Here is a 13,027-nt window from a genome sequence, read left to right on the forward strand (position 1 = left end):
AGAAAGCTTTGCCAGGGAAGTCAGTCCCAGAAAGTCTTCCTTGGTTTATTCACACATGGACTTCCTGAGTCTTAAATGAGAGTGTAGTATGTGCAAGGCACTGCTTTGCATACGTTATTTTATTTACTCTCCTCATAACCCTGGGGTAGGGTCCATGATCATCATCTCATGGATGAAGACATGGAAGCTTAGTCTTGAGCAATCAGTTGGCCATGGGAAGATTTGGGACTTGGATTCAAAGACAAGACTGTGACTGCAATGCCTTTGCTTTTCCCTCTATATCAGAGGAGCCAGCCTGCCCGGGTTCAAGTTCTGCCTCTGCTGCTTACTAACTAACCGTGTAATTTGGGGCAAGTTATTTCATTTTCTGGGCCTCACTGCCTGCATCTGTAAAGTGGGGATAATGAAAGTTTCCTCTTCACTGGATTGCTATGAGAACTAAATGAGCTAATACATTAAAACACTTAGCAGTGGGGCCTGGCACCTCAATGTTCCTTATTATCACCCTGGCTGTCGGTGAAGTCATAAGAGGCTGCTTGAAGGAACTTGGGATCTTGACTCTACATGGGGCATGAAAACCATTCTCATACACATCTAGGACTGTTATGAGGACAAAGCCTCAGATTTATGATGTGATTCTAAGAAACAGATTCAAGATCTAGGCACAGTCAGCATTGTCTGGAAGGAGAGTGGCCACCTTTGGCAGGGAGCTAGCTCTCCATCACTACTTTGTTCAGGAATGTTGCCAGGGGTTTTACGGACCCTGGATGAGATGGTTTCAGAGGTTTTCTTCCAGATAGAAATTCTATGATTCTTTCCCATAGGATGGACACAGGTAGCCTATGTCTTTAACTGAGTTGTGCCACTTTTAGGCACACACAATTTCATGATAGCCAATATCATGCCCTTCCAATGCTACCTGGTTGGCTTCCACAGGGATTTGCATTTGAGGTTCCCACCCACCTGCTTAGACATAGAGTATAGAACCCTGAAAAAAATGAATTAATAATTAAGGTAGCACATAGCTTCCTAACCTTTGCTCATAAGGCTGACTTTTGATTGACTTTCTCCTGACAGGGCCACCTTGCTGCTTATATGTGCATATACACCGCAGAGCATATGTACCATTCAATCTAGACGCTTTGATACAGGAGCTATTTCTTGCCAAATAAACATGAGATGAAAGCATTCTCAGTGGTTTTGTCCTAAGCTTTTCTTTTCCTTCTAAATATCGTGTTTTGCAAGTGCTGTGCCTGAAAGAGCAAACTCACTCTACTTTTCAGAGCCTGGAATGTTTACTGCCTCCTCCAAACAGAGCATAGAGTGTTCCTGCCGTTGCTCATTGAGAAGAAATCTGTCTTTGTCTGGATGTCAAAACAATGGACAGGTTTTAGCGCTTATAAGATGGTTCTATTCAGATGCAAATACACCTTGAGGAGTTCTGGGCACACTTAGCTCTGCCGCCTATGAGTCTGCTGCAGTTTAATGATAAGGACTGCTTCTAGCAAGCACATAGCTCTGCTTTGAGTGGCCAACTCGGTGAAATATGTCCATCCACCTCTTAGCTCTTCTCATAGTAGTCAGAAGAGGCTTCTCATGTTGCAAATATGATCAGTTTCTTCTGCAAATTTATACCCTTTGATAAGTTCCAGTTGCTCTTTGGATTAAGACCAAACTCCTTAAACTAATATCACAGAGACATGCAGGGTCACACCACTCTAGTCTAGCCTCATTCTTTTTTTTTTTTTTTTTTTGGAGAGCTTTATTTTTTTATTTTTTATTTTTTAAAAAAATATATTTTATTGATTTTTTTACAGAGTGGAAGGAAGAGAGATAGAGAGCCAGAAACATCAACGAGAGAGAAACATCGATCAGCTGCCTCCTGCACACCTCCCACTGGGGATGTGCCCGCAACCAAGGTACATGCCCTTGACCGGAATCGAACCTGGGACCTTTCAGTCTGCAGGTCGACGCTCCATCCACTGAGCCAAACCGGTTCCGGCTAGCCTCATTCTTTACTGTACTCCCTGGTCTCATGCTCCAGCCACACTGGCCTCCTTGAGGACCTACCATTCACCATAACCCTCTGGCGACAGGGCCTTGCAAACACCCTCTCCTTCCCCTGGAAAATTCTCTCATTCTGCCCCGTTAAGTTTTAGTTATCCTTCAGCTCTCAGCTCAAATGACACTTCAGAGAAGACGTCCTGACCTTCATAGTCATCCCCAAACTCTCTCAGACCTTGTCCTAATACATATCATGCCCTCTCTATTGCAGGACCTGCCAGTTTTCATTAACTTGATTAACTTAATTGTCTTCCAGCAGGTCAGGAACCATATCTATTTTGACCACTGGTGACTCCATTGCCTAGACCCGTGGTTGGCAAACTGCAGCTCGCGAGCCACATGCGGCTCTTTGGCCCCTTGAGTGTGGCTCTTCCTAAGCCTTAGGAGTACCCTAATTAAGTTAATAACAATGTACCTACCTATATAGTTTAACTTTTAAAAATTTGGCTCTCAAAAGAAATTTCAATCGTTGTACTGTTGATATTTGACCACTGGTCTAGGCCAGTGGTCGGCAAACTCATTAGTTAACAGGGCCAAATATCAACAGTACAACGATTGAAATTTCTTTTGAGAGCCAATTTTTTTAAACTTAAACTATATAGGTAGGTACATTGTTATTAACTTAATTAGGGTACTCCTAAGCTGGCCTTTGCTAAAAACATCCTCAGTCTGATTGAGGTACGATCGCTGAGGTCAACCCCTTCCAACTCTCCCATCCTCAACTCATGCATGAATCGCGTGTGCGCCTTCCCTCTGCCCGCCCCCTCCCCCCCCCCCCCCCCCCGCACCCAGGCCGAAAACCGACTTCAATCTCACTGTACGTGCACACCCGCACGTGGTATTTTGTGGAAGAGCCACACTCAAGGGGCCAAAGAGCCGCATGTGGCTCGCAAGCCGCGATTTGCCAACCACTGGCCTAGACCATATCTGATACATCATAGAGATGTTCTGCAGGATGTGTACTTTTTGAATACGTGAATAACTTCTCTTTCAAGGAGGTTCACTGACTATTCACTTGGCTTCTAAAAATTCTAGAAAGGTGACACTCCCATGTATCAACAATAGGATCCAGAGGTGTTCATGCACATCTTTGAAACCAGGATGCTCTTCCTACTAACTACTTTTGCAGACACTTGTGAACATAAAGGCCCTGGCCATTTCAGCCCATCTTTTCTCCCAGCTCAATCTGCCAGTGAAGAAACAATGACTCAGAAAACTAATGGGCCAGTCTCTCTAACGATGCTGATGATTTCACTGCCGGTGATTTTTCTATTAGATTTCTAAAATTGAGTCAAAATGAAGGAATTGCCTTGGGGCACAAGTACCCAAGACAAACAATAAATTCAGAAACACAAATCAGAGCAGCACTGACCAGTGCATATTATGAGCAAGCACCAGTAAAGGTGATAGAGGTTGAAAGAATCAAAGAATGAAAAACACAATGTCTTTTTGATGGGAACATGATGGAATGCGAGGAAACCAGGAGCTGCAACCAGTCCAGCTTGGTGTTACCACTGTAGGACCAGGACAAAGATATCATCACAATAAGTACAAAGATACCACTCACTAAGTGGCTACTAGGCCCATTCCACTCAATGTCTTTAATCCATACAAAAAATATGAACACAAAGCAGTGTTACTTCCGTTTTACAGTTGAGAAAACAAACATTTTAGTCACATTTGGACGTCTGGTTTATCTGATTCCCAAGCCAAAGTCTTTTCCAACCAGATATTTTGTCTCTCCAGTCCATTCTCAGTATCTTCACCTGTAAATTGTGGTTGTGACCACGCAGCATTGTTGCTATAATGAACCCAGGTGGTAATAATGCATGGACAGTGCTTGGCTCTCAGTAGACTCTTTTCAACATTAGTTTCTGTCCTCCTTATGTCTTATCAGCTGCTACGTTCCTTACAGATCTCACTAGGACCTCCTAAAAATGGATTATCCCGCCCAGCTTCTGATTTAATATGGGAAATTCAAGAAGGGGACTATCAGGAGTACTATCACTTAACTCACACCGACACCACTGGCTTTTATGATATTCCCATTGAACTCCAAGGCCCAGCAGGATTAGACAGTTTCCCAAGGTATAGCGATGTCACAGGAGAACCAGAATCTAGGTATCTATCCGTTGACTGGCCCAGGATTCTTTCCATCATCAAGCGTTCAAAGTACACAAGGCAAAAGTTGATTTCTGGGGCCTCCACCAATAAGCATCACATTAGTAATACCACAGCTATTATTATATTGAGCTTTTAATCTGCACTGGGTGCTACACTATATACTTTGTATAAATGATCACTTTTATTCACCAAAGCAACTCTTTGATATGTGCATCATTTTTATTCCTCATTATATAGATGACAAAGCTAAAGCCCAAGAAATTTAATGACTTTTCCTATAGTCAAGTACTGGCTAAAATATCTACCTACTATAGGAAACAAATAAGTAAATGGATATACAACATGTCAGGTAAAGATGAATGCTATGGAGTAAAAATAAAGCAGGGTAAAAGTAACTGGGGATGGAGAGGGAGGGAGGTGGGGAAGAGAGAGAGAGAGAGAGAGAGAGAGAGAGAGAGAGAGAGAGAGAGATTAATTTTAGGTAGGAAGGCCAAGAAAGGCCTTTCTGATAAAGGGAAATTTGAGTGATGGATATGATTAGACATGACTGGATTCTTGATATGTTTATATTAGGTCAGAGGATTGGAAGAAGGATATGAGAGAAAGAAGGAGATGAAGGATGACTCCAAGGTCTTTGACTTGAGTAACTAGGAGAATGTAGTTCTCATTTAACTGAGTTGGAGGCGAATGCTGGATAAACTGTTTTTCCTGAGAGGAAACCAGTTCTGTTTTGAGATCTCTATTGTGCATTCCAGTGGGAATGTTGGGTAGGTAGTTGGATGTACAGTTTACATTTTAGGTGAGAGGTTGGAGCTGGATATATAAGTTGAATAGATGATATTTAAGACCAGGGGACTAGCTGAGATCACCTAGGACAGTGGTCGGCAAACTCATTAGTCAACAGAGCCAAATATCAACAGTACAATGATTGAAATTTCTTTTGAGAGCCAAATTTTTAAAACTTAAACTATATAGGTAGGTACATTGTTATTAACTTAATTAGGGTACCCCTAAGGCTTAGGAAGAGCCACACTTAAGGGGCCAAAGAGCCGCATGTGGCTCGCGAGCCGCAATTTGATGACCACTGACCTAGGAGCAAGCAGAGATTGCAAGGAGAGGACTGAGCCCTGGGCTCTAATATTTACAATTCAGGAGGATGATCAGGAATCAGCAGGGAAGTCTGAGAAGGACTAGCCAGTGAGGGAGAAGGAAACAGAGAGAAAGTGTGGGCCTTGAGACCAAGACAAGAAACTCTTTCAAGAACAAGACGAGAGTGATCATTGGTGCAATGGCAGTAGCTGGAGAGGGACATAGGAGCATAGCATGAGAATTTACAGTGAGAAAATATACACGTTTGTGGATTGCAAAAATGATTCTGTAGAGAGGAAAGACTTGGTGACAACAGAGACAGGGGTGGGGAGGATCAATTGCAGAGTGAGGAGCTTGAATAGGGGTCCAGGGGTGGGGTCTAGCTCACAAGTGGAGGGTTGGCCTTAGATGAAAGTAGGGACAATTAATCTATTGTACATAAAAATGTAAAAAAAAAAGGCAATGTCAGACAATGTAAGATTTTGTCTCAATCCTTACAACAACCCTTCCAGTGGTATAATATTATCTCCATGTGACAGATGTGCATTAGGAAAGACCTTAAATGCTGGTGTATGTTTGTGGTGATGAGAAAACGAGTAATCAAGGAAAGCTGTGAGTGAAGCTGCATTTAACATGGGCCTGAATACTAGATTGGTTCTAAATACATGGAAGGGCTTGAGTGGAGAATTCAAAAAATGTGAAAAATAAGAACTCCATAAACATGTACCAAGGCACAAATATAGTCATAAATTCTTTCTTAGTATCTACCTCTGAACCAGACTGCATGAGTTCTAATCCTAACCCTTGTGCTTAACAGCTGTGTGACCTTGGACAAGTTACCTAACTTCTCTGTGTCTTGGTTTCCTCATATATAAAATGAAGATAATAACAGTACTGACCTCACAGGATTGTTGTGAGGAACATATATACATGCACACAGTGCAATTGTGCCTAGCAGATAGTGAGCATTGTAAGCTTTACTTATTATTTTTTATTATTATTTATGCATAATAATGAGTTAGAAAAATGTGTATTTTCCGTGTGTGTGTGTGTGTAGACTTCCAGCAAGCCTGCTTTTGGGTGTCTTTGGAAAATATTCTGCCTCCAGAAGTTTCCCCCTCTGGAAGGAGCATGACTGATAGAGACGGATGAGTTTTTGTATTCACTCTCTCATCCATTCCTTCATTTAAGAAGAATGTCTTGAGCATCTGTGCAGAATACAGCTCTGTGCTAAGCAGGATGCAGAAACAGAAAACCAACAGGGCGGAATCCCTGGGCCCAGGCTGCTCCTGGCCACCAGGAGATAGACATGTAAATAGTCTGTTTCGATATAATCCGAAGGCTGTTTTCACAGTAATACTCAGAAATAAATGTTCAACGTAAAGGTTAAGGGCATTGATGTTTGATTCAGATAGTTTGGACTTGAGTCTTTCCTCTGCCACTTTCCTAACTGTGGCTCTGGCAAGTCAGGTGTGTCACGTGGAGATGACAGCATCTGGTACAGACAGACATTGTGAGAGGAGCAGATGAGACTGCACAGGCACGGCCCTCAGCCCACAGCCAGGGACCCACGAGCCTGGTGGTGCCTCTCTGCTTCTCACTCACATTTCTTCTTCCCACTATGACTGTGTGACTCATCACAAACACTCCATCTTTGGCGCTGCAGAGCGAGGCTTCCTAGAAAGGTTTGAGCTGAGTTCTAAAGGTCGAATAGGGGGTCACAGCATAGAAACACAGCAAAGATAATGCAGGGAGAGGAAATGGCACGTGGCCAGGCACATCACCCTTGTCCCTTTAGGACAAGAAAGTGCCTCTAGTCATCTGTTAGCTGGCCTGCAAGAAGGTCTGGTGCCAAATTAGGCCCACTGGTCAGTATCAGGTAAGGTTCCTCAGACTTCACAGCTCTCTCATTGCTGTGGGTTCCCCCATCCTCTCTCTCCTGTCCTTTTTGGCTGTTCTTTGAATCCTGAAATCATTTTGCTGGTTGAATCCTTCCCCACCCGGGGAAGGAAGTTCTGTGCTCCCTTAATGAGGTCCACCGAGAAGGAAGACAGGCCAAATGTCTTCCTAAAGCCCTGTTTGTGCATTAACATGATCTAGTTGTCCTTCCTTTTTTTTTCTGTTTGCATCTTTTTATTTCAAGTTAAAATAGAGCATGGTGATAAAACCAGTCCCCTCAAGTATGGCCTCAGAAAGTTCCCAACCAGCAATGGTTGAAACAACTGGCACTCATGTGGGAGCTAACATCTTGCAGAATGTTTTTCACATTTGTTTTTAAGTTTTCCCTACCCACAGCCTTGGTATTTGTCATCTTCTCATTCACTAAAAATGTCTGAAGTGCTTGTGAACTACTTGGTGTGTTCTAGTGCTGGGGGCACAAGAGAGAGCAAATTTACATGTGGTCCCTGCTCCCATGAAGCTTTTGGTCCAGCAGGGAGATGGATGTTAATGAAACAGTTACATGAGTCTATTCATACTCAACAAACTAGAATAGGTCCTCTGAAGTAAGCAACCCAGTTCTTGAAGAGCTGTGATCAGCTGAGGGTCCAGGATGGCTTCTCAGCTTGAGCTAAGAGTTCAGGGCTACAATTAACAAGAAATGGGGCTGCGGGAAGAGAGGAGCATCTCCGAAGACTGTGGTTGGAGGGAAAATACTGAGAAACCAAAGAAGGCCTGTGTGGCTGGAGGCCAGGCAGGAAGTCAGGCAGGGGCCAGAATATGCAGGGCTTGGTAGGCGATGGGAAGCCATGGGGAGGTGCTAAATGCAAGTGTGTTTGAGGGGCTGAGGTGGTAGCATGATTATGTTATTACAATTATTTTGACTATAATATGGAGAACCAACTCTGTATCTGACGGATGAGGAAACAGGCTTGAGGGCTGAGAAAAAGAACTCATGCTTATAGACTCCATATTGTTGATTTACCCTATGTACAAATGTGTCACTATATATGACATGCTTAGATCATGTCTTGGACACAGTACGTACAGTACAGTGAAGGCTGATTATCATCATCATCATCATCACCATCATCACTCTGTGTCATACAAATGTGAATGTATTTCTTTGTAACCACCCACTGGAGTATGATTACCCATGTATTACAAATGGGAAACTGAGGCACAGAGAGGGTAAATAACTGCTGACCATCACTCAGGTGGTATGTGGCAGAGCTAGGATTCAAAGCCTGTAATCTTCCTGTGTTGAAAAAACAATGTCAAGACAAAGCTGAAAGGACAACCCAAGTCTTTTAAGTAGGATGTTCCACCCCCTAAGAAACCCAGGAATTGTGGAAGCTCTTAAAATTATTCTAGAATTACTTTTAAGATTGTTTGAGTCATTTGTACTTATTTAATTTTCACAGGGATATATGCAAATCATTCTCCACTTCTTCAATTAAGTAAAATATGAAGTTCACAGCCGTAACTTTTCCAGCATAGACTACACAGTGACAAGATTGCTAATAACATGAAAAGAAAAATGCAAACTCAGATGCATTCTGACATATTTTCCTCCTCAGACAAACTCTAAGTAAGTGTAACTAGTTTCTAGTGACACTGTGATGTATTTGAGAACATGACTCATTGCTAAAGATAGTGTAATAAATAAAAAAAAACAGATATCTAAGAAAATGCATGGGGCATGGGACTCAAAAACAGGTAACCTCTATCAGATGAGCTCTATGGAGAACTTTTATCATATTTAATTCTCAGCATCCTGGGAGTAGGTCTTTTTATTTCCATTTTATGGATAAAATTGGGCAGAGCCATTACATGACTTGGCCCTGCTTGCCTGGTATTTAACTCATGCCTTTCCACTAAGCCCAGGCCTCCTCCATGATGTCAGTGTTTGACAGATGCTATTACCCTTGCCCATAGCCTTAATTGGGTTTATAACAAATTTAAAGACATGTCCCTTCACTTCCCACTCCTAAATCTGGTGATAGTTGTTGAATCAGAGGTTGTTTGTTTTGACATGAATAAAATGGAATTTTTATTTTGATGGAATAAATCAGTTAAATATGATTGAAAAAACAGTCCAAGAAAGTTCTTATTGTGGTGTTTTTGTCTCTATGAGGGATGATCTTTAGTTTGGTTTACATCCAAAATAGCAATTGAGGAGACCATGTGTTTGGGTTCTCAAAGTCTACACTGGGAGGACAGGACGGGGAACTGATCAGAAAGAGCAGACACGTTATCAAGGCAGCTCCCTACATGAGTTTAGATCTTTCGTATTTGGAAAGCTCCCCTGGAGATTTCTACCCCTGCCACCCGCCACCTTTCCCCAAGACTCATAGGGACTTACTAAGTTCCTCTCCATGGGGGAAGAAAGATCTCTCAATGGATCATTTCCTTTAGACACCAATAACAGTTTTAAGGGAAATATCGAATTGAAAAAAAATCTATGCAATAGCAATGTTTATGAAATACCATCTTCAGCCTCAATTTAAGGGTGATCCTAAATGTCTACTGTCTTTTCCTGGGGGTACTGATTGAAAATTACCTTCTGGTATAATAAATGCTCCTCTCACTTTATATACACAGCCCCCAACCCCAGGCTCCTGCTCTGTGGGTGACAACCACGGGCTCAGTTTTGGAGGAGTGTGGCAGCCCCTCACCATCACGGGTCCTCTTCAATCCAGTACCTCTTGTAGGACAACCCCCACGGCTGAAAAACAGCCAGCCAGTTGCTTATCTTGAAACTGCTCTTTTCCCAGGGATGTGCCAGATCAAAAGAAACAGGCAAATCACATACACAAGATGCACAAGCAGCTAATGACTCTAGAAATTCTGAAACCTGCAGTGCTCAGTGCAAGGCGAGTGGCCAGAATGTATACAAGGTACAGAGAGAGAGAGAGAGAGAGAGAGAGAGAGAGAGAGAGAGAGAGAGAGAGAGAGAGAGAGAGAGAGAGAGAGAGAGAGAAAGTGCGCACACACACACACAAACACACACACGCGCATATCATGCTAGGTTAGAAGGCAGCAGGACCAGGTACGGGGGACTGTTTGCATAAGGCTCAGTTCATCCTCATGTTAAGGCCCTAACTCTGGACCCCCGCCCCCCCTCCCCCACAAACCACATTCCCAGCAAGTGCTGAAAGTGAGCTGTGTTCTCCCTGCTCTGCAACCCAAGTACAGACTCGCAGCAAACCAATCCGACAATCGGCACTCCACAGTCGTGGAGTGAGCTAATTCTATTTTGCTAATTGCTTTCTTGGGCAGGCACCAAGTTATTAAACAGACAGTGACAAAAACAGAGAGCTTGGATAAACATACGTGGCAGTACCTACAGCAAATTTTCCCCCCTTAACATTAGTTCCAATTACTTGTTTGCATGTTAAGTAGAACAAGGGAAACTGGCAAAATGTTTCTGATTATTTTTCTCATCAGCTGTATCAGCTTTGAGATCACCTTTGCAACATTATCCTGCTCTTCAGAAAAGACTCCCCTTTCCTCGTAAGAAGACAGAGTGATTCTAGAAGCAGATCTAAGCTGTCAGCTCCCAGTTTTTGCCAGGAACGACAGTCATCTAGTAGCTACAGAAAACGGCATCAGCAGAGCCTGTGGGAAGTCATATACCAGCCCACTTTTTCCCACCCACCCAGACACTCTCCCTCTCTGGTCTGTACCTTCCGTGTGGCAGCTGGAGGAGAGGATGGTATTCGGAGGTCTGAAGATGTAAGGCAGGTAACGAGAGAAGCATTTCATCTTCCAACAAATACAAAATAAAAAATAAAAAGCTAAAGAACAAACCAGTCTCCTGAATCCATCAGGATTCTGCTGGCCTTTAAAGCTGGCTACATCACCAATATGTGTAGGTAGGTTCTCTCCCAGATCTGCAGAGCTGGGCAGCCCGAGGAAGGACTGGAGCTGGGTCCCATTTTGCCATCAGCGCCAGGAAGCACTGCCTTACATTTCTGCATGCAGCTCAAACTCAGAAGCCCCCAAGCAAGCCGGGATATAGGCTCTTCATTGGCCGCAGCTCCTCCGAGCAGGATTTGCTGAGTAAGTCAGTGCTGCCTGTAAACACACGCGGAACTGCCCTGCCTGAAGCCTCTACCTTTCCCCGTGTGGTCAGTTTCTCTTCTAGCAATAGAAATCCAGCAGGAGATGGGAGTCGTGAGGATAAGTGACCATCTCTTATTTAGCAGAAAGATCAGATGAAACAAAGACAGCACAGTGTTCTGCCCTGGAGAGGGATGGCCGTTAAAAGGAGCCACCCGCAATGCCATGGGTCTCAGGAATATTAAAGTACAGTGCAATGAAATGGGTCTCTGTCCTTGCCTAATCTAGATTTAGCTCTATTTTTTTTAATACGAAACCCAAACAATAGGACCATTTATCATGTAGGTGAAGCCGAAAGCTGGGTTGAGTAGCCGGTGACAGAGGGCTAACACAGACAGATTCTGTGTTCCACCACGGCTTTTTTTTTCCTTCCTGCTGACCCTCACACCGAGGAAACCACTTGGTTCTGGGTTATTTGCTGTACAAGTTTAAAGACACAGCACAACAATAGAGACTAAACCCAAGAGAACTGACCCTTCACACACTCCAAGTACCCTGATGGCACATGGAAACATGGAGAAAGTAAGTTGATCAGGGATTACACAACTTTAACAAAACTCTCACTAAGATTGCAAATGAGAGAGAGACTCCCACTGAGATTGCAAATATGTGAGGGAGGGAGGGAGGGGGGAAGGGAAGGAGGGAGGGAGGGAGGGAGGGAGGGAGAGAGAGAGAGAGAGAGAGAGAGAGAGAGAGAGAGAGAGAATATTGAAGGACATGAACCATCACTAACTGTGAGTAATTTGGATTGGGAAGCAGGTTTGGTTTTGACCCATGAGATAGTAATGACTTTGGGAATGTTACCACTGTTTGGGATTTATAAGTGCTGTCAAAGACCCTGCTGTATATGATGAAGAGAAAGAGGCAAATGTCTTCTGTGCCGCATTTCGGGCCCCAAGGAAATGATGTAAATGTTCTGTAAAAGAAAACCAATATTCCCTGGAGTGAGATTTTTAAAAATAAGATTTAATTAAAAAGTGTGTCTTGAAATCTTAATAATTTGTAAGCCTTTATAATATCTGCTCTTTACAAAAATACTTGCCAGTATCGCATGTGTTGGTATGCCTAAGAGAGCAAGAACTTAGAGCCATATAAATTAACTCTTCCACCAATATTTATTCTCTCTCTCTCTCTCTCTGACTTCTGGACCATTGTGATATGATGACAACTGCTGGTAAGGAGAGGGCATTTAACCCATTGATAATCATGTAACGCATCACTTCCATAGATCCAAAGACCTAGCAAGGGTGGGCCATCCCAAATAAGGTTCTGTTTAAATAATGCCTAAATGGTCTGCTTGGTTGTGTAAATTCAAACTCATGACAGAAGAGCACAACCAGAGGTGTTTTCTGAGAGATGCTGAATGGTCGACCTCTGATCAGCAATCAAAGTAGGAGTGAGGGCTTCGGGGTCAATCTGACCCAAGTTTGAATCCCAATGCATTCGGTTATCAGTTGGGTAGATAAGAACAAAACTTTAATACCTATGAGCCTCAGTTTCTGCATCTATAAAATGGGAACAACAACAAGGTTTTCCTCATGTTCTCTTGGGTAAAGTGAGACAATAAGCACAGGGAGCACCTGGCACATTGCACACACCTGATAAACTGTCACCACCAAGGTTGCTCTTACTCTGTTGGCCTTCTCTGAGCTATGGCCATACACCAACTTCAGTGCAGGAAAGAGAA

General features: G+C 43.2%; 1 protein-coding gene across 2 annotated transcripts in view; it reads right to left on the minus strand.

Annotated features, from left to right (window-relative positions):
- PPP2R2B (protein phosphatase 2 regulatory subunit Bbeta) overlaps window positions 1–11,353 on the minus strand; it is a 342,291-nt gene extending 330,938 nt beyond the window's left edge. The window contains exon 1 of one of the 2 annotated variants that reach the window (XM_059698784.1): window positions 10,905–11,353. In XM_059698784.1, coding sequence (XP_059554767.1) covers window positions 10,905–10,978 — 74 coding nt within the window. In that variant the 5' untranslated portion in view covers window positions 10,979–11,353. The remainder of the gene's footprint in view (window positions 1–10,904) is intronic. The other variant, XM_059698785.1, reaches the window with a different exon arrangement.
- Window positions 11,354–13,027: the final 1,674 nt, after the last annotated feature.

The sequence above is a fragment of the Myotis daubentonii genome, chromosome 5, assembly GCF_963259705.1.
Source record: "Myotis daubentonii chromosome 5, mMyoDau2.1, whole genome shotgun sequence".
NCBI classification, from domain to species: domain Eukaryota; kingdom Metazoa; phylum Chordata; class Mammalia; order Chiroptera; family Vespertilionidae; genus Myotis; species Myotis daubentonii.